At 46.2% G+C, this 23,270-nt stretch overlaps 2 protein-coding genes and 1 non-coding gene across 3 annotated transcripts in view; 2 read left to right on the forward strand and 1 right to left on the reverse strand.

Annotated features, from left to right (window-relative positions):
* Positions 1–19,383, forward strand: part of Abcb10 (ATP binding cassette subfamily B member 10) — a 35,776-nt gene extending 16,393 nt beyond the window's left edge. Inside the window, exons 5-13 of the mRNA XM_050147049.1 lie at positions 1,037–1,183; positions 2,046–2,181; positions 4,259–4,354; positions 5,667–5,876; positions 8,731–8,810; positions 10,940–11,120; positions 14,729–14,772; positions 17,087–17,121; positions 17,264–19,383. Coding sequence (XP_050003006.1) covers positions 1,037–1,183; positions 2,046–2,181; positions 4,259–4,354; positions 5,667–5,876; positions 8,731–8,810; positions 10,940–11,120; positions 14,729–14,772; positions 17,087–17,121; positions 17,264–17,495 — 1,161 coding nt within the window. The 3' untranslated portion in view covers positions 17,496–19,383. The remainder of the gene's footprint in view (positions 1–1,036; positions 1,184–2,045; positions 2,182–4,258; positions 4,355–5,666; positions 5,877–8,730; positions 8,811–10,939; positions 11,121–14,728; positions 14,773–17,086; positions 17,122–17,263) is intronic.
* Positions 7,121–7,262, reverse strand: LOC126504728 (small nucleolar RNA SNORA43). The gene has a single exon (XR_007592700.1). It is a non-coding gene; the product is annotated as a small nucleolar RNA SNORA43 (small nucleolar RNA).
* Positions 19,384–21,648: 2,265 nt separating the features above from the next.
* The window catches only part of Nup133 (nucleoporin 133), a 47,088-nt gene continuing 45,466 nt past the window's right edge, over positions 21,649–23,270 (forward strand). Inside the window, exon 1 of the mRNA XM_050147045.1 lies at positions 21,649–22,610. Coding sequence (XP_050003002.1) covers positions 22,432–22,610 — 179 coding nt within the window. The 5' untranslated portion in view covers positions 21,649–22,431. The remainder of the gene's footprint in view (positions 22,611–23,270) is intronic.

Consider the following 23,270-nt stretch of genomic DNA (forward strand, 5'->3'; position numbering starts at 1 on the left):
ATATGTAATCTATATCTATATGGTATGGGTAAACATAAATTCAGTTACCCCCAGAAGCCAGAAGAGAGCATTACACCCCTGGAGCTGGAGTTACATTGTATGGTACCTGATGTGGGTGCTAAGAATCCTCTACAATAATATTACATGCTTTCAACAGCTGAGCCATCTCTCCAGCCCAGCACTATCTTTTAAAACCCAAAATAACTTGTATTTTCATGTTCTAAAAAGCATGCTTTTTTGTAATTGGAAATATGAAAATATCAAGCAACATAAGTATAGATAATCCTATTTGTCCACAAATCCAGATAATCTAAAATCCAGATAATCTTCAATAATTCAGAGTTAATGTCATTAATGTTTTGTGGTTTAGTCTTTCTACCTGTCTTTTTATCTGCTCCCATATTACATGTCTTTCTAAAGTGTGTGGGGACTGTGTGTGTGTGTGTATCTGTGTGTGTGTGTGCGCACCCATACCTGCACATACCCTCAGAAGCCAGAAGAGGGCATTTGTCTCTCTGAAGCTGGAGATGCAGGCAGCTGTAAGCCACTCACTGAGGTTCATGCACTCAGGCTCAGTTCCTCAGGGAGAACAGTAAACACTTCTGTCTGTGACGTCTCTCCCGCCCTGCAGTTTATTATACTTTTCCGACAGCAAGGGGAACTGGACTCTTCTTTGCTCTCTGCTATGTGATCTTACTTGGCTGTGCTTCGAGTCCAGCCTTCCCTTGGCAGCATATTGAACAAGAACCACATTTTAATTTTGCTGTCAGTTGCAATGTGACACACCTCCTTTCACCAGGAGTGTGTGTTATGTGTGAGTGTTTTGCCTGCATGTATGTCTATGCACCACATGTGTGCTTGGTCTCCATGGAAATAAGAAGGCATCAGATCCTCTCGAACTGGAGTTAGGACAGTTGTGAACCACACGTGGGTGCTGGGAATCAAACCTAGATCCTCTTCAAGGGCAACAAGTGAACAAGGGCTTAACTGTGAAGCCATCTTTCCAGCCCCTTGCCGTGTGTTTGAATTCTCATAGCTAGCTGAGGAACGTATTGGGAACATAAGAACCATCCGAGCTTTTGGGAAGGAGATGATGGAAGTGGAGAAGTACAGCAGTCACGTGGACCATTTGCTGCAGCTAGCACGTAAGGAGGCCTTTGCACGAGCCGGCTTCTTCGGAGCAGTAAGTAAATCATTGTGGACAGTGAGATTGCAAGAGATTTTCATTCTGTGGCTCTAGACAGTAGAAACAAGTTATTTCAACCCTAAGAATGACTTGGACTTTAAACTGTTTTTATGGAAGAAGAGGAGAACAAGAAAGTGGAATCAGGGAAAAGAATGGCCAAGATCAAAAACACTGATGACAACTTATGCTGGAGAGGATGTGGGGAAAAGGGAACACTCCTGCATTGCTGGTGGGAGTGCAGCTGGTACAGCCCCTTTGGATGTCAGTGTGGTGATTTCTCAGAAAATTAGGAAACAACCTCCCTCAAGACCCAGCAATACCACTTTTGGGCATATACCCAAAGGATGCTCAAACATGCCACAAGGACATGTGCTCAACTATGCTCATAGCAGCATTGTTTGTCATAGCCAGAACCTGGAAACAACCTAGCAAACATTTTGAGTGAGGTAATCCAGACCCAGAAAGACAATTATCACATGTACTCACTCATAAGTGGTTTTCAAACATAAATCAAAGAAACCCAGCCTACAAATCACAATCCCAGAAAACCTAGACGACAATGAGGACTCTAAGGGAGACATACATGGATCTAATCTACATGGGAAGTAGAAAAAGACAAGATCTCCTGAGTAAATTGGGAGCATAGGGATCTTGGGAGAGGGTTGAAGGGGAAGGGAGACACAGGGAGGGGAGCAGAGAAAAATGTAGAGCTCAATAGAAATCGATTAAAACAATTTAAAAAAGATATTTCAAACATCAAAAAAATAAAAATAAAAGGGAGTCAGAGGCCTGGTTTATACTTTCAGGTTCCAAGAGGCCTTAGTTCCTACCGACCACTTTTCTTTTCTTCCTCCTGTAGGCTGGGCTCTCTGGAAACCTGATCGTGCTGTCTGTCCTGTACAAGGGGGGCCTGCTGATGGGCAGTGCCCACATGACAGTGGGCGAGCTCTCTTCCTTCCTCATGTACGCCTTCTGGGTTGGACTGAGCATTGGAGGTATATCACGTCAACAGGCTTTGTGGGTACACACTGAAAACCAGGCCCCCTCTGAACAGCTGTTCTTGCTTGCCATTCCCTTCAGCAAAAGTGAAATCACATGAGTGGAAGAACGGGTTCCCTGTTGGGCTGGGGCTCTAGTGTCCTTCCGCAGCTCAGGGCTATGGGGGAGCTGTGTTTCCCAGCCTGCCGCTTTAGACTGTGTCTCCCAGTGCCCAGGGGAGAAGGGAGTGGTTGACAGGAGTGGAGGAGACCCTGGGCCTGCAGGGTGAGAGTTTCGCCTCACACATTTTGCTGCCCCGAGTTTTAACCTCTCCAGATTCAGTCTCTCTTCCTTCTGTCTTCCTCGGAATTAGTAATAAGTTTTTGTCATTTTTTTTTATTTTGTTCTGTGACCATTTCCTACATCCCACGTACTAGGTCATTCTGCTTCCCCAGCCCTCTCTCCGCCTCTGTCCTTCTCAGTTCCTCTTCTCTACAGATCTCTTCCCCACACTCATGAATTTTTGTTTTGTTTGTGTCCCATGGAGTTTGGTCTGGACTCAGAGTGTGACTCTGCATTTAGAGCCTACCCCTTGAGCTTAGGAGGCTCACCCGTGGGTAATGGCTGTCCCAGAACCTGCTGGTAGCCAGGAATTCAGCAGTGAGCTGTAGGACTCTTAGGACCCTGTAGGACCCTTAGGACCCTGTAGGACCCTGTAAGACCCTTTCTTGTCCTTTACAGTGCTGGTCTCTTTCAGACCTAACGTCTGTAGCCACAGCTCCTGTGAGCTCACAATTGCAGTGGCTTGTTGTGCCTAGAAGATGGAATTTCACATCTTCCTCCTTCTCTTTGCTCTAGCATGCTTCTGGCCCATTCTTTGGGAAATGTTCCTAAGCCTTGGTAGGGGATGATATAAATGCCCTGTTTAGGGCTGAGCTCCTAACTGGAGCTCTTGCCGAATTTTAGCATCTTAGCTGAGTCTCTGTATTCACTGCTGTTTGCTACAAGGAGAGGGTTCTCTGAGAAAAGCTGAAAGTAGCGTTTGTACATTGGTATACACATAAATCTTTAAATAAATCTAAATATTTAGTTTTTTTTTTTTTTTTTATTGAGAGCCTTGCTTTATAGCACAGGCTGGCTTTGAAATCTGTCCTCCTCGGTCTCCTAAGTACTAGGATTACAATGTTGGCCACCATACTCCACTTTTTTTTTTTTTTTTGAGACAAATTCTCTATGTAGTTTTTGCTTTCCTAAAACTTGCCATAGAGACCAGGCTGGCTCAGAATACACAGAGGCCTTAGAATGATTTCCAAAAAGCAACACTGTTGCATTTACAGAGATTTCCCTACCCCAGTAACAGCACAGTCATTCTCTTTCCCCAGAGTGGCCCATTTGTTACACAGTTGCTGAGCCCACATTGACACATTGTCGTCAAAGCTAACGTTAGGCTTAGTTCCTGGTGTTATATACAATTGAATGGTTTGGACAAATATGTATTGTCCTGGGTTCACCATTATGATCTCACAAACAGCCGCCTTTGCTGCCCTGTGTATTTCCACTTCCAGCTGTTAATTCTTCCACCCCTGGCATCCACAGGTCATTTTTTACTCTCTGTATAGCTTTGAAGATTTTAAGTGTCATGGGGTTGGAATCAATTAATCACACAACGTTTTCTGGCTGGTTTCTTTCTTTTATTAATGCACACTTAAGATCCTTTATGTCTCCTATGGCCCAATAGCCCCTGTAGAATCTTTTCTCTTGGAATTTCAGTTCACATGGGGGTAGGCCCTCGAGAGACGCTTACTGAGCTGTCTGAGGAGGTCGCTTTCCTTGCAGTACTGTGATTTCTCACTGGCGATCAGTGTGGTCACATAGACGTTTCCCTTTCATTATCAGCAATCTGGGAAACCTGAGAAAGAGAAACTGTAGCAAGTTAGGGTAAAAGGTAGATGGACGGAGCATCTTGCACCAGCCAGAGCTCCTTCAGTGAGAGCTGCAGATTTCATGTTGACAGCCGCAATTGCTAGGACTCCCCAGGCCAGGAGGAGCATGTGGCCTTTCTCGTCAGCTAACGATGGACTCTTCTGTCTTTAGGTCTAAGTTCATTCTACTCGGAGCTCATGAAAGGCCTGGGCGCTGGTGGGCGCCTCTGGGAGCTGCTGGAGAGACAGCCACAAATGGCTTTTAATGGTGGGTCTGAGGTGGGGCTCTTCTCTGCTGGAGTTTTAAACAGCATGATTTGGACAGTTAGAGCAGTATTCCGCCCTCCTCAGAGAGTGGGCCACTGCCACGAGATGGCCTCTGCTTCAGAGCAGGGAGAAGAAAGGTGGGGATTCCCACGGGACACTTCGGGGAATGATCCGGAAATGTGGGGCTTGAGGACATGGCGTCTGCACCAAGGGCAGGCCGGCAGCAAGCAGGCCTGGTGTCAACAGGAACACCCAGGTGGTTTTCTAGACTCTTCCTTTGAGATTCTGACATTTGCGAGGGGTTGGAGGAAGATGAGTAAAAGGCTTTACGTTTCTTGACATTTGAGGTGATTTGGGAATGCTGGTGTCACGTGGCCAGGATTATCTCCTCCTTCGTCATCAGCTTCCCTTGAGCCTGGGAGATGTGGGAGGAAGTAACAGCACTCAGCACTCAAGGGTGCCTGCAGGTTGCTAGGTGCCTGCAGTGCAGTGAGTAGGCTCGTGGTACTGTCCAGTATGACGAAAGCCAGGGCATGAAATCCAGTGATGAGAGAGAAGTGGACTCCATGTCAGGCCAAGGTCCCACTGGGGCTAAGCAAACCTTTGACCCTCCTTTGGCTCTCATGCAACCCTCATTGTTGTGCTTTCAAAATGTTTATCTGGGGTAGAAAGAGCTCTGCAAAGGAGCTACTTGAGTGCAGTGGCTCTGAGAAAAGTTACTGAGTTGAGCCAGGTGGTGGTGGCGGGGCACGCCTTTAGTCCCAGCACTCGGGAGGCAGAGGCAGGAGGAGCTCTGTGAGTTTGAGGCCAACCTGGTCTGCAGAGCTAGTTTCAGGACAGTCAGGGCTGTTTCACAGAGAAATCCTGTCTTGTACAAAAAAAAAAAAAAAAAAAAAAAAAAAAAAGGAAGGAAGGGGGGAGGGAGAGAGAGAGACAGTGACAGTGAGAGACAGTTACCGAGTGGGAAGCAGATTGCCCCAAAAGTGAATCTTCACGTGGCACTTAACTTGAGCAGGCTATTATGTACAGCCTTAAATCCTCCTAAGGGAAGGTGGCACCTCATGTTTGTAAGGTCACACAAGACTGTATGCACATCATCCTATGCAAGGTAAGCCCGGCAATAGGCCCACCCCTCCAGCACATAGCCCTGCCCCTGCAGCAATAGGCCCGCCCCTCCAGCGCACAGCCCCGCCCCTCCAGCATGAACTGTGTTGGGAAAGGACAACCATTTCTGTTCACTTCAGACAGCTGAGGGAGCCATGTTCCGCCACGAGCTCCATTTTTATCTTTCCATATTCTCTCTTGTGTTCCAGAGGGGACTGTATTAGACGAGAAAAGCTTCCAGGGTGCCCTGGAGTTTAGAAACGTGCACTTCACGTACCCTGCTCGCCCAGAAGTGTCCGTGTTCCAGGATTTCAGCCTTTCCATCCCATCTGGATCTGTCACAGCTCTGGTTGGCCCTAGTGGTTCTGGAAAATCGACAGTGGTCTCCCTCCTGCTGCGGTTGTATGACCCTGTGTCTGGTAGGTGGCATCCTGGGCTGTGTGTGTGCTCTCCTGTTGCCTGCTCTCACCCCATGCCCAGGCGGATCACTCCTGGAGACTTGTGTGATGCTCTGGTCTTCACACTCACAGCGCGTCCCTCCCCTATGGCTGGATGTGGGTCAGTGTCTCAGGGTTTCTGTTGCTACAACAAAACACATGGCCCAAAAAGCAAGTTGGAGATGAAACAATTATTTGGCTTACTCTTCCACATTGCAGTTTATCATCAAAGGAAGTCAGGACAAGGACTCAATAGGGCAGGAGCCTGGAGGCAGGAGCTGACACAGAGACCAAGGAGGGGAGCTGCTTACTGACTTGTTCTCCATGGCTTGCTCAGCCTGCTTTCTTATAGAACCCAGGACCACCCACCCAAGGATGGTGGCACCACCCACAGTGGGCTGGGCCCTCCCCCATCAATCATTAATTAAGAAAATGCCTTAGAGCTAGTCCTATGGAGAGCTTTTCTCAATTGATGTTCCTTTCTTTCAAATAACTATAGTTTATATCAAGTTGATGTATGACTAGCCAGCACGGTCAGCAAGACTGTGCCCAGCAGCTCTCAGTAAATGCCCTCTAGTGCCAGCAGCTAAGGGTGCTGTGCAGTGTCCTGTGCCCACACTGGGACATTGCTGTGCCACGTGCTCAGGTAGCAATGGTCTTCTGATGTTTCTGCCTCCAGACTGTTCCTAGGCTGGTTTTTTGTTTGTTTTGTTGTTGTTGTTGTTTTTAGGTTTTTAAAGACAAGGTTGACCTAGAACTCCCGATGTGGATGAGGCTAACCTCAAACTTGTGGGAATCCTCCTGCCACTGTCCCCTGAGTGCTGGGATTCCAAGCATGCCCCACCATGCCCACTTCCTTAGTTGTTTTATACATAGTTAACCTGGTGACCAGGGGTCCATTTCCATGTGGTAGGGATGCTGCTAAAATTGTTCTGACCGAGTAGGAATTTTTCCTGCAGACCAGGATGGCCTTGAACTCATGACGAACTGCCTGTGCTGCCTCTGAATGCTGGGATTTTTTTTTTTAAGGATAATTTCTTGTATTTCCTGATCTGTCTGAGTGTCCTCCCTCAAAAACCTAGTTTCCACCCACCCCCAACTCTAAAGTTCTGTCTTGCTAAGTAGCTAACCATGCACCTATTGGTGAACCCTTGAGGTCTCTGACATTGGGATCTGGCCAGTGGCATCAAAACCACGCCCCAGTACCACCTCACCATGGCTGTGTAAAATGTCAGATTATAAACCATTCTTAGTGCTCACTGGCTTCTGAACACTGAGTGTAGAAGTAGCCCCTCACCCTTTGCCCTGAAGTCCCAGGCACAGATGAGTAGTTGCACTATGCCTGTAATGCCACAGATCTAGGACAGCATCTTCAGGGCAGGAGCACTGGGGTGAAGGGTGTGCACCACTATCCCCCTGTTCTCACTAAGCTTTACAGCCTGACTTTAGATTGTGATCCTTCTGCTTCAGCTTTCTGAGTAGCAGGGATTAGAGGCCTGGATTGAGCGTGATTTTTTTTTTTGTAATCTATCATGTACTTTATTGAATGCAGGTCTTCACCTCTATGGCAAGCACTCTTCTTCCTGAGGCAGTCCCACAGCCCGGATATTTTTCTAATTGACTTTCCCCCAGTTTGGGTTTGTGTTTTCTTCTTTCTTCTTTTCTTTTTTGACACAGGGTTTTATGATGTAGTTCTCACTGGCCTGGAACTCTCAGAGCTCTGTCTGCATCTCTCTTGCAAGTGCTGGGATCAAAGGCATGCACCCCTGTGCCCAGCTATGTTTTCAGTTGGATTATATCACCCCTTTAAGAGCAAATGTGTGTTATTTTATATAGTTCTCCCTTTTCTTGCCTGGAGTAGATGATCTGTGCATGAACTTTAATTTTTGGATTTAGAAAACAGGTATGACACTGTCTCATTCATTCATAGGATATATGCATATATGTCCTGCATAATCTTAGATGGGATGACAAAATAGACTCCGTTTTCACTTGCAGAACACTTATAGAACTCCCCCCTTGAACCAGGTCTTAGGGTCGCTTCTGAAGTATCAGGAGACTGTAGAGTCAGAAGGCTGCCATGCAGACTGCTAGCCAGTGGGTGCTGTGTGCTCTCCTGTCCCAGACAATTCTCTTTGTAGCCAAGGCTTTGCGTAAGACATCAGATCCATGGAGCACCGATGTTACCAGGTTGCCCAGCTTCCAGCAACCTACAGACTTAGGAAGGTGGCCTGGTTGGTCTTGCCATCCACTAGGGAAGTCCTAGTCCTCTGGAAGTCAGACCTTCCAGAAGACCCCTCTTGCTCTGAAAGTCCAAACCTTGTTGGTTTTGGGTTCCATACAGAAACCAGAAAGTGGGGTGTTTTTGTTGTTGTTGTTGTTTTGTTTTTGTTTTTGGTGGTTGTGATGGAGCCCAGGCCCTTGTGAATACTTCCCTACTAGCCACACTCCAAGTCCAGAGTGTGTGTTTAGTCTCTGAAAATTGCTTGCAGTTTGGGGATGTGGATCAACTGGTAGACTGCTTGTTTAGCATAAAAATCTGGATTTGATCCCCAGTACAGCCTTAGGGGGACAGGGGTCAATCACTGTTTGTCACACTCCTATAATTCTGGGTAGGAAAAGGAGGATCAGAAGTTCAAGATTGTCCTTGGCTACATAGTGAGTTTGAAATTATCCAGGCTACAAGAGATCCTGTCTAAGAAAGAAAGGGGAATGGGGAGAAAGAGAGACAGAAAGGTGGAAAATACCTGGAATGTTCCCACTGGGTCCTTTCTGTGTTCACTTTGGTTATCAGTTCTGACCTCTGGTGACCTCTTTGCCCCCCTCCACCCAACAGGAACAGTCAGTCTTGATGGCCACGATATTCGTCAACTAAACCCCGTCTGGCTGAGATCTAAGATTGGGACAGTCAGTCAGGTAAGAAGACAGGCTTCCCTTGTATCTCACTTTTGTTGAAGCTGCTTTTCCTGTCCTTTTTTTCTTTCCTGGCTCCTGGCTGTGCTGGAACTCTGTGGTCTTGAACTCAGAGATCTGCCTAACTCTGCCTCCTAAGTGCTGGGATTAAAGACATGTGTTACCACCACTCAGCTCTTTTTTGTGTTTGTTTTTCAAGATAAAGTTTCTCTGTAATAGCTGTGGCTGTCCTAGAACTCACTTTGTAGACCAGACTGGCCTTGAACTCACAGAGCTCAGCCTGCCTCTGCCTCCAAGTGCTGGGATTAAAGGCGTGCGCCAACCATCCCCATCTTTCTTTGCTTCTTTTGGTCTCATGTTTCTCAGGAGAGGGACCGAGACTTCCATTTCATAAACCAAATGCAGCTATGTCCCGAAGACTCCAAACACTTCGTCAGTTGAAGCACTGACTTTTTATTAAGAGCTGAGGCTGATGCTCCTCTGCAGCATAGAGAGTCTAGAGGGAGGAGAGTCTCAAGCTCTCACTGCTCTTTCTAATTCCCCATGCGTGGGCATGGGAATCAAGCGCGCTTTCTTTTCAAGAAGCTGCTTGCTCAGGACTGCATGGAGCAACAAAACTGTATCACAGCCAGTTTGTGCACCCTGTAGTAACACTCACACCTTCCGTTCCTGCACTCTGGGGGGACCCCTCCTGTACTAGGTTGGATGGTGCAGCCATGGGCGCTGACTAGACACCCATGTGTGCGTGTGCATCCCAGGGCTCTGCCAGAATGCTGTGGTCATGTCTGGTTGTATGTCAGAAAGCATGGATGGCCATGGGCCCTTTATCTGTAATGGACGGTAGACAGTTGGATTGGAGTCTTTCAGGCCTTGCTAGCCCTAAAGGAGGGGCTGAGATTGACAGGGATGTCATGGACCAGCAGTTGTGGGCACCCATCTCAGGATCTCCTTTCTACAGTGTGGTGAAGACACAGATCAAGTTGGTCTTGTTCTTGGTAAACTGATACCTTTTTTTTTTAAGTTACATTATTTGTTTGTGTACATGTGTGTGTGCACATGCCACGGTGTGCACATGGAGGTCAGATGACAACTTAGGGGATTTGGTTCTCTCCTTTCGCTGTGTGAGTTCAAGGAATGAACTCATTGAACTCAGGTTGTCAGACTTAACAATGAGCACCTTTATCTTCTGAGACATTTTGCCAGTCCCTAAACTGGAGCTTTTAAAATTGGCTAGGTCCAGATCAAAAACACTCCAGCTTATGCTGGAGAGGATGTGGGTTAAAGGGAACACTCCTGCATTGCTGGTTGGAGTGCAAGCTGGTACAGCTCCTTTGGATGTCAGTGTGGTGATTTCTCAGAAAATTAGGAAATAGTCTACCTCAAGATCCAGCAATACCACTCTTGGGCATATACCCAAAGGAGGCGCAATCATACCACAAGGACATTTGATCACCTATGTTCATAGTAGCATTATTGTAATAGCCAGAACCTGGAAACAACTATATGCCCCTCAACCGAAGAATGGATAAAGAAAATGTGGTACATTTACACAATGAAGTGCTACACAGTGGAAAAATAATGGCACCTTGAAAGTTGTATGTAGATGAATGGATCTAGAAAAAAAACATATTGGGTGAGGTGACCAAGAAAGACAAATACAATATGTACTCAGTCATAAGTGGCTTCTAGACATAAAGCAAAGAAAAAAACCAACCTACAGTTCACCACCCCAGAGAACCTAGCCAACATAGAGAACCCTAAGAGAGTAATACATGTATCTACATAGGAAGGAGAAAAAAAACAAACAAACAAGATCTCCTGAGTAAACTGGGAGTGTGTAGGTCATGGGAGAGAGTAGAAAGGAAGGGGGAGGGAGGAAGGGGAGTGAAGAAAAATGTATAGCTCAATAAAAACAATAAAAAAGAAAACAAAAAATAAAACTAAGAACACATAAGATCATTGAAAAAATGGAAATAAAATTGGCTAGGTAAGGTTGTAGAAGATCAGGGCCTCCAGGCAGAGCTTTGTTCTGGGACCGTGTGTCTCTCTTGTCTGAGGCCTGTCCTCAACTCCTTGGTACCTATGGTGCCTACCTGAAATTTCCGACAAATGTGCTGTGTTTCCAATTCTAGGAGCCAGTCCTGTTTTCCTGCTCTGTCGCAGAAAACATTGCCTATGGTGCTGACAACCCGTCCTCAGTCACAGCCCAGCAGGTGGAGAGGGCAGCAGAGGTGGCCAATGCTGCGGAATTCATTCGTAGCTTCCCACAGGGCTTCAACACTGTGGTTGGGGAGAAGGGCATCCTTCTATCTGGTACGTGGTTCTTGAATCTTATTTGTTGGCTCACTCCTGCCAGGTGTGTAACTGCCCTGCTGTGTAACAGAAGCAAGAAATTCTTGCCTGGTTCCCAGAACACTGTCCGTCCTTTTTCTTCCTTCCTTTCTTCCTCTTCCTTCCTTCCTTCTTCCCTTCCTTCCTTTGTTTTTCTTTACTAAAGATTTATGTATTCAGTGTTCCTCATGCATGAATGCCTACAAGCCAGAAGAGGGCGCCAGATCTCATTATAGATGTTGTGAGCCACCATGTGGTTGCTGGGAATTGAACTCAGGACCTCCGAAGAGCAACCAGTGCTCTTAACCACTGAGCCATCTCTCCAGTCCAGTGTCAATTCTAGACAAACATAGGAAAATCCCTTCATCCTTTCTGAAAGGATGTGTTTCTGCCCACAACTTCCCTGAGACGGCTGTGCAGTACCCAGGGACAGCCTTTGTTTCCGTCAGAAGAGATGTGCTGCGCAGCCTGGGGCTCTAAGGAAATAAAAAGGAGCCGTGACCTGCCCAAAGAAACCAAATATCAAAAGTTGTCTTCGTTACTGTTCTGTTTCTGTGAAGAGATACTATGACCAAGGCAACTTTTATAAAAAGAAAGTGTTTAATTAGGGGCTTGCTTACAGTTTCAGAGGGTAGTACATTATTATCATGGTGGGGAGCATGGTGCATGGTGGCAGGCAGGCATGGTGCTGGAAACATAGTTGAGAACTTGGCATCTTGATCCAACGCAGGGAGAGAGAAGGAGAGAGAGGGAGAGGGAGAGGGAGAGAGAGAAGGAAAGAGAGAGAGAGAGAGAGAGAGAGAGAGAGAGAGAGAGAGAGAGACTGAGAGACTGGTGTGAGCTTTTGAAACCTCAAAGCTTACCCCCAGCAACACTCCTCCAACAAGGTCACAGCTCTTAATCCTTCTAATCCTTTTCAGACACTCCCTGGCGATGAAACATTCAAATATATGAGTCAGGGAGGATCATTTATATTCATATCACCACAAAAATGTTCTTATTTTCCAATGTGGACTAGGGACCAATAAATTTTCCAGAAAGAACAAAGAGTGAATTCTTTTTTTTTTTTTTTAAGAATTTATTTATTGGGCTGGAGAGATGGCTCAGAGGTTAAGAGCATTGCCTGCTCTTCCAAAGGTCCTGAGTTCAATTCCCAGCAACCACATGGTGGCTCACAACCATCTGTAATGGGGTCTGATGCCCTCTTCTAGCCTTCAGGCATACACAGAAACAGAATATTGTATACATAATTAAAAAAAAGAATTTATTTATTTATTTATTTATTTATTTATTTATTTATTTATTAAAGAAGAGCAAATTCTTTAGTGGACCATCTATTTTCTCTGTCAACTATGATCCCCTAAAGCTGAGGATGTAGCTTAGAGCAAGAGTGCTTGGGTAGCATGCACAAAGACCCAGGTTCAATTCTCAGCAACACAGGAAAAAACAAAGCAGAAAACACATATGATCCCCTTTCTTTTCTTTTCTCTTCCTTTCCTTTCCTTTCTTTTCTTCCTTCCTTTTTTCTTTTTTCTTTCTTTCTCCCCCTCCCTCTTTCTTTCTTTCTTTCTTTCTTTCTTTCTTTCTTTCTTTCTTTCTTCCTTCCTTCCTTCCTTTTTTCTTTCTTCTCTCTCTCTCTCTCTCTCTTTCTTCCTTTCGTGTAGTGATAGAGATGGAGTCCTGAACCTGAGCGTTGTAGCCAAGCATTCTACCATGAAACTACACTCCTTCTAGCCTGTGCTTATTTACCTAAAGCACCCTTAAAAAATGCAAAGCACATTCTTCATTGAGGGCTTTATGAAAAGACTTTCATCCTTGTGTGACCTGTGTGCCCAAGCATGTTGAAAGGCTTTATGTCTGGGAGGCAGAATTGGTCATTCTGGAACATCTTCAATTCCAGCAGACAACTGTGCATTGTGGGTACCACATTCTTGGGGGAAAGGGAAGCTTGTTTTGACTTGGTGTAGAATGTGAAGTAGGACCTGTAGTGGAGCTAAAGGGAAGCACATTTTTGGTTAGACACAAACTTTTTTTTTTCAGTGCAAATGCTAAAATGTGTTTCTTCTTGAGGTTCTGAGCTCCCATTCTCTAAGGAGTCTTGTGGCTAGACCAGACAATGGTCCTTTCTAGTTCTGAGATTAGATCACAGAGGATAAATGAAACAAAAAGATGGTGATAATTTTGCATGATTAAAATAAGAAGCAGGAGGGAGATGTTTTGGATGAACATCGTGGGAGATTAATCATAGTGGGGTTCATCTTTCAAGCAAGCCCCCTGTTCTCTTGGAGTGATTTCTGTATATTTTTACATCTTAACAGTATTCTCGTGCTTCAATGTGCAGTTAAGGAAGCTACATGTCCTTCAATCTTTTTGTTTTTAGGCACAATCTTACAGTATACTCTAGGTTGGCAGTGTTTAATCTTCCTGTCTCACCCTCCAAAGTGCTAGAACTCTAGGTATATACCATAGCACCCAACACCTTTGCAGTTTGAAAGGAACAGACCCTTAATTATAGGTTTTTAGTATACTAGTTGGTGTTGAGGACAACATTCTGAGAGGCCATTAGCGTTTACTCCAGGATCTTACCCAGGATGCTCCAAAGACTATGCCATGTGAGTATGGTACCTCAGCATCTGTTGAACATGAAGACCACCTGGATGAATGGCATGCTACCTAGCATCGCCATGAATAAAGATGTCCCATCCACAGTTTGAAAGGAGCTGTTAGCACCTCAAGTAGAATTGGACTCCGTTAGACAGCCCACATCAGGAGGTGTGAGCCTCTGGGAGTTTTGGCTGTGGAGTCCTCAAGGGAACCAGCCAGATGCAAGGCAGATGGCTAGATTGCTTGTTACAAACCTGCATTTTAACATTACCTCTGTTCCTAGAGCGGATTCCCTGGTTTGTGACCTCCAGCTTCACGTACACATAGAACCGCTGTGGGGCAGGGAGGCAGGCTACCACAGGACTGAGGCCGTGTGCCAACACAGAACAATGGAGACGTGCACCCAACATCAGAGTTCCAAGTTCCCACAGTGTGCTGGCTGTCCTGTTAGGAGGAATGCGGGAGTAAAGACCGAAGTGAAGACTTCACATCAGCGCAGGGCAGGCTCTCCCATTGCCAGCTGGGAGCCATTTCACACCGAGCCTCAGGTTTTTCTGTGGCATGTTTAATTGTTTTATTGCTGCTTTGTTTTTGAGGCAGCGTCTCACTCTGCAGCCCTGGCTGGCCTTGAACTTGCCTTCTGAGTGCTAGGATTAAAGGTTTGTGCCTCCATGCCTAGCTGTGCCTCAGTTTTTACTTTAAAACTGAAAGTAATTATAGGGTCTGCCTCCAAGAGTGATTGTTATAGATTAATATGCCAAATGCACTTCGAAAATGTCTTCTGTGAAGGGAATCTCAGCATATATTAACTATGGTAATTGCTTGTTTTTTTTTTTAATTTAGTAAGAGAGTACATTTAGAAAACAAACTTCTGTTGTAATGCCCATCAGTTGTAGTTAAATCAAAGTTGTCTTCAAATTGTCCGTCTCATTGGAAAATTTGCTAAGACTTTTGCTAAGCTTACCTTTACCATTTGTTTCTGTCAGGTGGGCAGAAACAAAGGATCGCAATAGCCAGGGCCCTGCTGAAGGTAAGAACCCTGACTACTGATGACTCAGCAGTTCCTGCTCTCTGTGTGTGTGTGTGTGTGTGTGTGTGTGTGTGTGTGTGTGTGTTATATGACTGACAGTCTGGTAAAAAGGTAAGTTGGGAGTTCTACTGAGGAGTCATTGTCCAAGTATTTGTCATATTTGAGAAATTTCTCAGGAGTCCAGTGTTAAAGGAGTGTCAGCATGGGGATGAACTTAGCAAATGGACCTTTTACCTAGAAGGATCAATTGACCAGTGACTGATTATTAACAAACTTTCAGAGCGGCGCCAATGTGCGTGTCTAATCTTTACTTGGTTGTTTGGAAGCCTCAGGCAGACAAACTCCAGCCAGGAGCAGGAAGAACCTCAGTGGGGAGCCAGGCATTCTTTTTTTAAGACAGCAACATCTCACCAAGCAAAACAAGTTCCAGGACAGCCAGGGCTACAGAGAAACCCTGTCTCAGGGCTGGGGTTGAGGGAGAAAGCAATGTCTCCCTTTGTTGCTCTCCTCAGATGCACAGGTGGTTTCTTTTTGGTTTTTCGAGACAGGGTTTCTCTTTGTAACAGTCCTGGCTGTCCTAGAACTCACTTGGTAGACCATGCTGGCCTCGAACTCACAGGGATTCAGCTGCCTTTAATCCCAGCACTTGTCACTACCTGGCCTATGCAGGTGATTTCTGATGGCCTCATGGAAGCATGATTCCGTAGTATACCTGTTTAAATGTACCTCGTCATGCACATTTGTTCATACAGCCTGGCTAACTCTCCTTCTCCCCAGAATGCTGTGTTGTGGAACACTTTGTCTACATTTGCCTTTCTGGACAGTCTGGACAATGGAACCAGCAGTACACGTCTCTGCTTTTTCTCATAGCACTCAGAAATGTCGGAATTCCCTGTGTGTTATTGAGAACTTCCCTCTCTTGCTGCTTAACCAATGAGTAATGTCTGTGTCTCGGTTGATTTTAAGGTTTCTGTAATGTTTGAACATGGAGGGTACCTTTTGTTGACACATTTTAATTTCTTACAGATAAACCTTTTTTCTTACAGATTTTTTTCTAGGAAAAAAAGCTAGAATTTGGTGTATATATTGGTTCAGTTTTGCTTTTTCTGCATTATGCATTAGTGTGCTCTTCTTAAATAAGCTATTGGGAGGACGTGGAGGTAGCGAAGAGTGAACTTGCTGGTTTCCAGTTGTTTACTGGCTGATGAGCAGGTAACACTGCTTTACGCCAGTTCCATCTAGTGATTTCAGTGACCGTGGCTTCAGCTTGATGGGATCACCTACATCACATGTTCACACAGATGCTTAGGAGTAGGTTCTCTTTACTAAGATTTTTTGCTTTTATTTATTTATTTATTTATTTATTCATTTATTTATTTATTTATTTATTTCAAGGCAGGGTTTCTCTGTGTAACAGCAGCTCTGGCTGTCCTTGAACTCACTCTGTAGACTAGGCTGTCCTTGAACTCACAGAGATCTGCCTGCCTCTGCCTACTGAGTGCTGGGAATAAAGGCTTGTGCTACCATCACCTGGCTATATTATTATTATTTAGTTATTTCCCATCTAAATACAGTTCTTTGGGCCTTGGTGCACTGAACTGGTTCATCCTTCACCATGGGATGATGGAAACATTCTAATGTGTCTGTCACTCAACAGGGTCCTCCCTCAGCAACTCACCTCTTCCTGTCAGCCTCCACATCAGCCAGAAGACCTCTCTTTAGCCTTTTGTCCTGGTGCCTGCCCAGGCATTTCATGTGGGTGGCCTCACACAGACCCTTTGTGTCTGACTACTTGACAGTCCTTTGTTTGCCAGGGGCAGCAATGCTACCGTGTAGGTCAGAACTCTCTTCCTCCTCCTCCTCCTCCTTCTTTTTTTAATGTATATGAGTGTTTTGCCTGCATGTGTGTCTGTGCACCACACCTGTGCCCGGCATCCCAGGAAGCCAGTAGAAGGCATCAGATTCTCTGGGCCTGGGGATACAGAAGCTGCCATGTGGGTACTGGGAATTAAACCAGGGTCCTTTGGAAAAGCAAGAGCTTAACCACTGAGCCATATCTCCATCCCCTCTTTCTGTCTTTTAAACTGCAATAGTTAGCTTTTTATTCTATTTATTTTTCTTGGGGTCAAGGATACACAAAAGTCAGCCAACAACCTGTGGGAGTCAGTTCTCTCCTTCTAATGATGTGGGATCTGGAGATGAAATTCAGGCTGTCAGGCTTGGTGGTTAAGTGCCTTTCCTTACTGAGCCTTCTCACCCGCCACTGCCCAGAGCTGCGTTTGCTAATAAATCATTTTTCTTTTTCCTTCTTCAGAACCCCAAAATTCTTCTCCTTGATGAAGCAACCAGGTGAGGGTATCTCCGTGCTGTGTGTAATCATGTCAGAGTGTCTAATATGTGGCTCCACGTTGGAGGGTGTCTCTAGCGATGTGTGTGTCCAGGCAGCTCTGACCTCTCTGCTTCCTCTTGTGTGTGACCTTGTCTGTTGCAGTGCACTGGATGCTGAGAACGAGTATCTGGTACAGGAAGCACTTGACCGGCTGATGGAAGGAAGGACAGTGTTGATCATAGCTCACCGCCTGTCCACCATTAAGAATGCCAATTTTGTTGCTGTCCTTGACCAAGGAAAAATCAGTGAACATGGGACACATGAAGAGCTGCTTTTGAAACCCAATGGGCTTTACAGAAAACTAATGAACAAACAGAGTTTTATGTCAGTATAATGGAGAGTCCCTGGAGCTGCCACAGGATCAGCCTATAATCCCAGCTATCAGTAAACTGGAGCAGAAGGATGGTGAAGACTTCATCGAGTACATAGCAAGACCCTGTCTGAAAACAAAAACAAAGCCGTAGGTACTGGTGGGTTGTCTGAGAGACTTTTGAAACCAATCAGCATTGGAGAAAACAGCTTAGGACTGTATGAAACCTGTGGATCATACTTCAGTGATTTGAGACATGCCTATTTTCACAAAGAATGTAAAATATTGTTCTAACATGTACCTGTCCTCTCTGACCTTATCCAGTTTTAAAGTTGTAACTTTCTAAATGTCTGAAGCGCGGAGGTTGCCGCAGGTCTTGGGATGTTTGCTGGCTTGGCACAGCACCTCGTTTCCTTTGCCTGCTGCCAGAGTCAAGCTGTTGTCAGGTGGCGGCTTTAAGAAGGGAACTATAAACTAAAAGCGTGCCTACTTGAAGCTAGGTTGCCAGTCACTGGGCTCCTACCTGGGGCCACTGGAGGAGAGCTTGCCCTGTCTGACCCCCCCACATATCAGCGGACAGAGCTCTGGACGCAGTAGGCTGCAACTATCTGGGTGTGCGGTGCGCAGCACTGGGGCATGTGAGGGCCTGATGCATTTTGCCAAAGGAAGAAGTCCCATTCTGTAAACAGGAAAGCCTCTATTTTTTATTCACCTCCTTATTCTATGACTCCCTTTGAAAAGCAAGGTACCAATGACCAGGAATCGCAACAGAAGTGAATAGAAATCAGTTTTACATTCATTGAAGCATGTATCTTTGGGGGAAAATGCCTGTTTTAAATATGTAATTCTCAGATATAATTTAATATTTTAAATTTTCACTAATAAGGCTGAATCAGAATAATATAATTTTCAGCCTTGATTATGGTGGCTCTTTTGCCTTAGCAGCAGAAGCACAGTGACAAAAGGAGCATCGTCTTTTGGGAAGCGTCACCATAGGATGCATGTTGTCCTGCTGCTGTGGCAAATGTGGCTGCCTTGCCAGGACCGGGCAAATGAGGAGCCTGAAAATTGTTTCTCGAATATTCAGACATGGGTTCTGTGAAGGAGCAGTCTAAAGCCGAGAGGTAGCTGTTACAGCATCCAGTTCATCTTGAAGAGGCTAACAGTCATGAAACAGCTGTTCTGGTTTAAAAAGAAAAAAATTAGCATCGTGGCTCACACCCCTAATCCTGGCAGCTGGGAGACCAAACCCTACATTACAGTAGTGAGTTTGAAACCAGCCAGGATGTGAGACCTTATTTCAAAGACATTTGAAGAGGTTGAAAGTCCTGCTCCATGGGGTGCATGGAGCATTAACGTGGCACTGCCCCCTAAAAGGAGATGAGTGGCCTTTTCGCCCACCTACAGTGTCTCTGTTCTTACAGATTGGCCACATTTTTTTTTTATATCAGTGCTATTAGTTGGACGTTGCCTCAAGAAGAAGTGGCCTTTTTTCTGCTGCTGCTGTAGAGAGCCGAGGCATGGCTACACTGAGATGTAGATGGACACAGCTGCCATGTGCATTTGCCTCTGGCCATACTGGAAGAAACTTGATGAAAAGCACAGACTTCACAGTTTATGTTGTTTGGAAACTTGAGTAAGATGGGTTCCCTGAGTGACTGCAGTGGCCTTTGAGTTAGTGACCCGCACATCTGTGACAGTCGTATCCCATCACTCACGTGTTACATATCCCATATCGCATTATTCAGCTGGAAGGATGGTTCTCAGAAGACAGAACAGCTGTAATCGGGCTGGCGGGAAACCCCTTCGCTCCATGGATGTATTTAAAACACTGAATTCAGTCATCACATTTTATTTTTCAATTTGTTTGTCTTTAACATTTTATACCAGATTAAAATTTATCGTGAATTTAGTGTGCCTGTTATGATGCTGAGACGGAACCAAAGGCCTCACACATGCCTCTCAGTTATAGCCACACCCTCAGGCTCATGTCTGTCCGTTCTTTTAACATTTTGTACATACTCAGTTTCTTAATAGAATTTGCTATGGAGACTCAAAGAACTTTTTAATCTAACATGCCAAATACAGCGTGGTGACTGCAAGTCCCATGCCTTTCCTCATCAGACTCTTAATGTCCTCACTTGTTTGCGTTTGTGAGCGTACAGAACGCTCACAGAGCAGCCACCCCAGCTCCAGGACTAAGTATTCCCTGCCCCAGCACGAGAACAGTTCTGTGGCCGTGCGGAGGGGTCCAGCAGTGTCTGCCTTCAGAGAGCTCTAGTTTGGAGGGGTTAGGCAGGCAGAAATCAGTAAAAAGTCTGGCAAAGTGCTGTGGCCAGCAAGGTGTTTGGAGCTGTTTGGTTTCAGCCTGTGAACACATTCCACTGGGTGCGGTGGCAGTCCCACGAGGTAGACAAACACTTAGGTCCCCTTCCCCCAGGGAAGGAAGCAGCTTTGGCAGGTTCTGAATTGGTTTGTCACTTGTCTTAGTGTCCCACTGCTGTAGTGAAACACCATGACAGGGGCAACTTAAGGGAGAAACGTTCCCTTGCTGTCCCTGAGGGATTCAGTCCATCCTGGCTGGGCAAACATCACGGCAGGTCAGAGGGACAACCTCAGAGAAGCCAGAAGAGGGCATTGGTCTCTCTCGAGTCAGGTACAGGTGATTCATGTATGGAACGTCGATGCTCTGTAAAGTGTTCGCTCCTAACCACTGAAGCATCTTGCCAGTTCCCCACACATTTGCCCTTATTTGTTGTTTGTTTGCTTGAGCACAGTTTCATGATGTAGTTTTGGCTGTCCTAAAACTCACTATGTAGACCAGGCCGGCCTGAACTCACAGAAATCCACCTGCCTCTGCCTCCCAAGTGCTGGGATTAAAGGTGTGGGCCACCACACCCAGCAATGATTTTCTTGAAGAATACAATTTTCCTTCAGCTTGCTTACTTTTTCTGGGCTTTTGTCTGTTTTCCTATCCATAAATGTAGTCATACCTGTATTACCTAATCCTCACTACTCCAACATCTCCACACAGGGAATGTTTCAGCTCACGGAAGCTAGCAAGTCATTCCAGTTCCTGCAGAAGTTTATACAAGGCGTGGTTAGCAAACCCAAGCTTCTGATCTACTTAACTTCACATCCACAGTGGTTTCTCAAGTAACTACGCTTTGGTTTCTTTGGTTTTTGAGACAAGGTCTCATGTAGCCCCAGTTGGCGATGAACAACTCCTGGTCCTACAGGTACAAGAATAAAGCTGTACATCCACCAAACATCTTCAGACACTACCCTCTCTACCTCCTATTGCACACCCCTCCCAGTAAAATAGAAACAGACAAAATGTTCTGGGCTCTATAAGACTCAGAGGCAGCTATAGAACCAAGACAAACCCATTACTTTCTTTCAGATGGGAGAAGATACACGGTAACTGCCCATAGGACAAATGTGATCTTGGGGAATATGAACTGGCAGACTGTACTCCTCACCTAAGATTTACTCCACCAGTGTTTACTTAGCCATTCCCCTATTTCAGCAAAGCTGTTGGGAAAGTCTACTGTATACTTGTTACAGTGGACTCGAAGAAAGCTACCCTCTCAAGATATTTAGAAATAGCTGGCTGTAGTAGGTGCACCCCTGTAATCCTAGCACGTGGGAGACAGAGGCAGGTGGATCTTTGTGAGTGGGTGTCTCAACACCATCCCTCTCCCCCAGAAAGGCATTTAGAAGCAGCTACTTGAGTCAGGTGTGGTGGCAGGCATCTGTAATCTCTGCAGGACCAGGAGTTATTCAAAGCCATTTTGGGCTACGTGAGACTTTCTCTCAGACATCAAAAATACCAAAAATGAAATTACTTGAGAGGCCACTGCGAACACAAAGTTGTTAGACAGTTCAGAAGTATATATTATATATTCATGCAGGGAGGAGGAAGGTCATCCCTGATCTAAGGAAGGTTTCCAGAGATTGCAGTGTTAAATTTGACACGGGTTCCAGAAGGAATTTGCGCAACGGCATTGAGACTTTAATTCATAGAATGTTGAATCCAAGTGGGAAGTGGTGAAAAGGGGAAAGGTCACCGGAAGTTAAGTCACAGAGGACCTCACGAAGGAGTTCAGCAAGTAACCCCTGGGCGGTTATCAGCCCGGGGTATTTACAAACTCTAGTGCAGCCTCGACCTCACGTTAGTTCACTGGCTGGTAGTGTGGGAGCAAGGTGGAAAAGAAGACACACTCCCTATATGAACCGCGGCCCTCCAAATCAGATGCAGGAGACTAACATAGAACTGTGTGCATGCCTGCTATAGGACTTCTACACGGCCCTGGGACTACGGGGATGGGGGAGTGAGAGTGAGCCCGTCTCGGGGTGGGGGCGAGGGGCGTCTTCGTGCCTCGGGTAGTAGGCCAAACCCAACAAACTGCAAAATGCGACTGGGAAGCAAGAGCTGGGGGCCAAAGGAAAGCCCAGACATTCGGACGAAGGCCAAGGCTGCGACCGATCTTGGGGTGGAAAAAGCTCTCCTGAGCGCATCAAGAATCAGCACGCTACCGAAGCGCCACCGCACAGAGACGCCAGCACAGTGACTTCCTCCTCCCCCCGGTCCGCGCTCCCCGCGGAAGCTCAGCTCCAGCCTGAGCGCCGGAGAACCGGGCTTCTTCTCTACGTCCCCGGGGGCTCCGGACTCTGACCCACAACATGATCCTCGCCCCTCCGATTCCAAATCGCTGGCCACCCGCTACGTGACATGACGTCAACACGCCGTTCCAGTTCCGTCTCCGCCCTGCAGCTCGGCGCCAAGCTTTGCCATCATCGCCACGCGCCGTCTTCTCCCTATTGCGCATCATTGCCAAGCGTCCCCGTTACGCCATCAGTAGGCGCCTTCCCGCCCCCTTAGGGTTCAATCTCCTGGCGCGCGAGGTCCTGCTTTATTTTTCTTCCGCGAGTGGAGTTTCCTCTGCTCCCTGCAGACATGTTTCCAGGCGTCTCCTCTCCGTGGACCCCCGGGCCGGGGACCCGCCGGGGTCCGCTAGTCGGAATCGGGCCGGCGTCCACGCCTAGAGCGAGCCGAAGGGGTCTGTCTCTGGGGTCTGCAGTTAGCTCGCCGGTGCTCTTCTCGCCCGTAGGCCGGCGCAGCTCAGTGAGCTCTAGGTAAGTAGGGGTTCGGCGACCAACAAGTTCGGCTCCCAAGCTGGCAGGTGGAACCGGGCAGCGGGGGGAAGCTATCGCGGCGTTGGGAAGTAGTCTCTCTTGGGTATTGCCGATTTTCAATGGGGGCCCTCATTTTGCACTTCCTTTGCTAACTTTTTATTGGATTCATGAATTCACTCAGTCTTCGCGCTAGAGAAAAGAATGAAAGCACCTTGTGAGCAGTACCAAAGCAATGATTTTGTAAAGTAGAAACACACTTCAGATTATTGTAAAGATGAAAGCAAAAGTGACTTCTTTATTGGTAAAGACAGGAAAGAAAATCAGGCCAGTTTCAAGGAGCTGTGTGGCATTTGGTAACTCATTTTGGTTTGAACTAATCCTTTTGTGATCTAGTGTAGACGTGCAGCCCAGAACTGTGTCCTGCCCACTTTGAAACAAGTCATTCTTTGTACCCCAAGGGTGGCTTTTGCCCAATCCTCTGTCTCCATTTCTCAAGTACTGCTATTTCCCGCGTGTGCTAGCTTGCCTGGCTACCGTAATTTTATTTAACAGCTCTATCTTTATGTCAGGGTCTCAACAACCTTACCAATTTATTCTGTTCTTCTTCTTTTTTTTTTTTTTTTTTTTTTTTTTTTTTTTTTTTTTTTTTTTTTTTTTTTT

This window comes from Alexandromys fortis, unplaced genomic scaffold (genome assembly GCF_014885135.2).
Source record: "Alexandromys fortis isolate MF-2015 unplaced genomic scaffold, M_Fortis_MF-2015_v1.1 scaffold_12, whole genome shotgun sequence".
NCBI classification, from domain to species: Eukaryota; Metazoa; Chordata; class Mammalia; order Rodentia; family Cricetidae; genus Alexandromys; species Alexandromys fortis.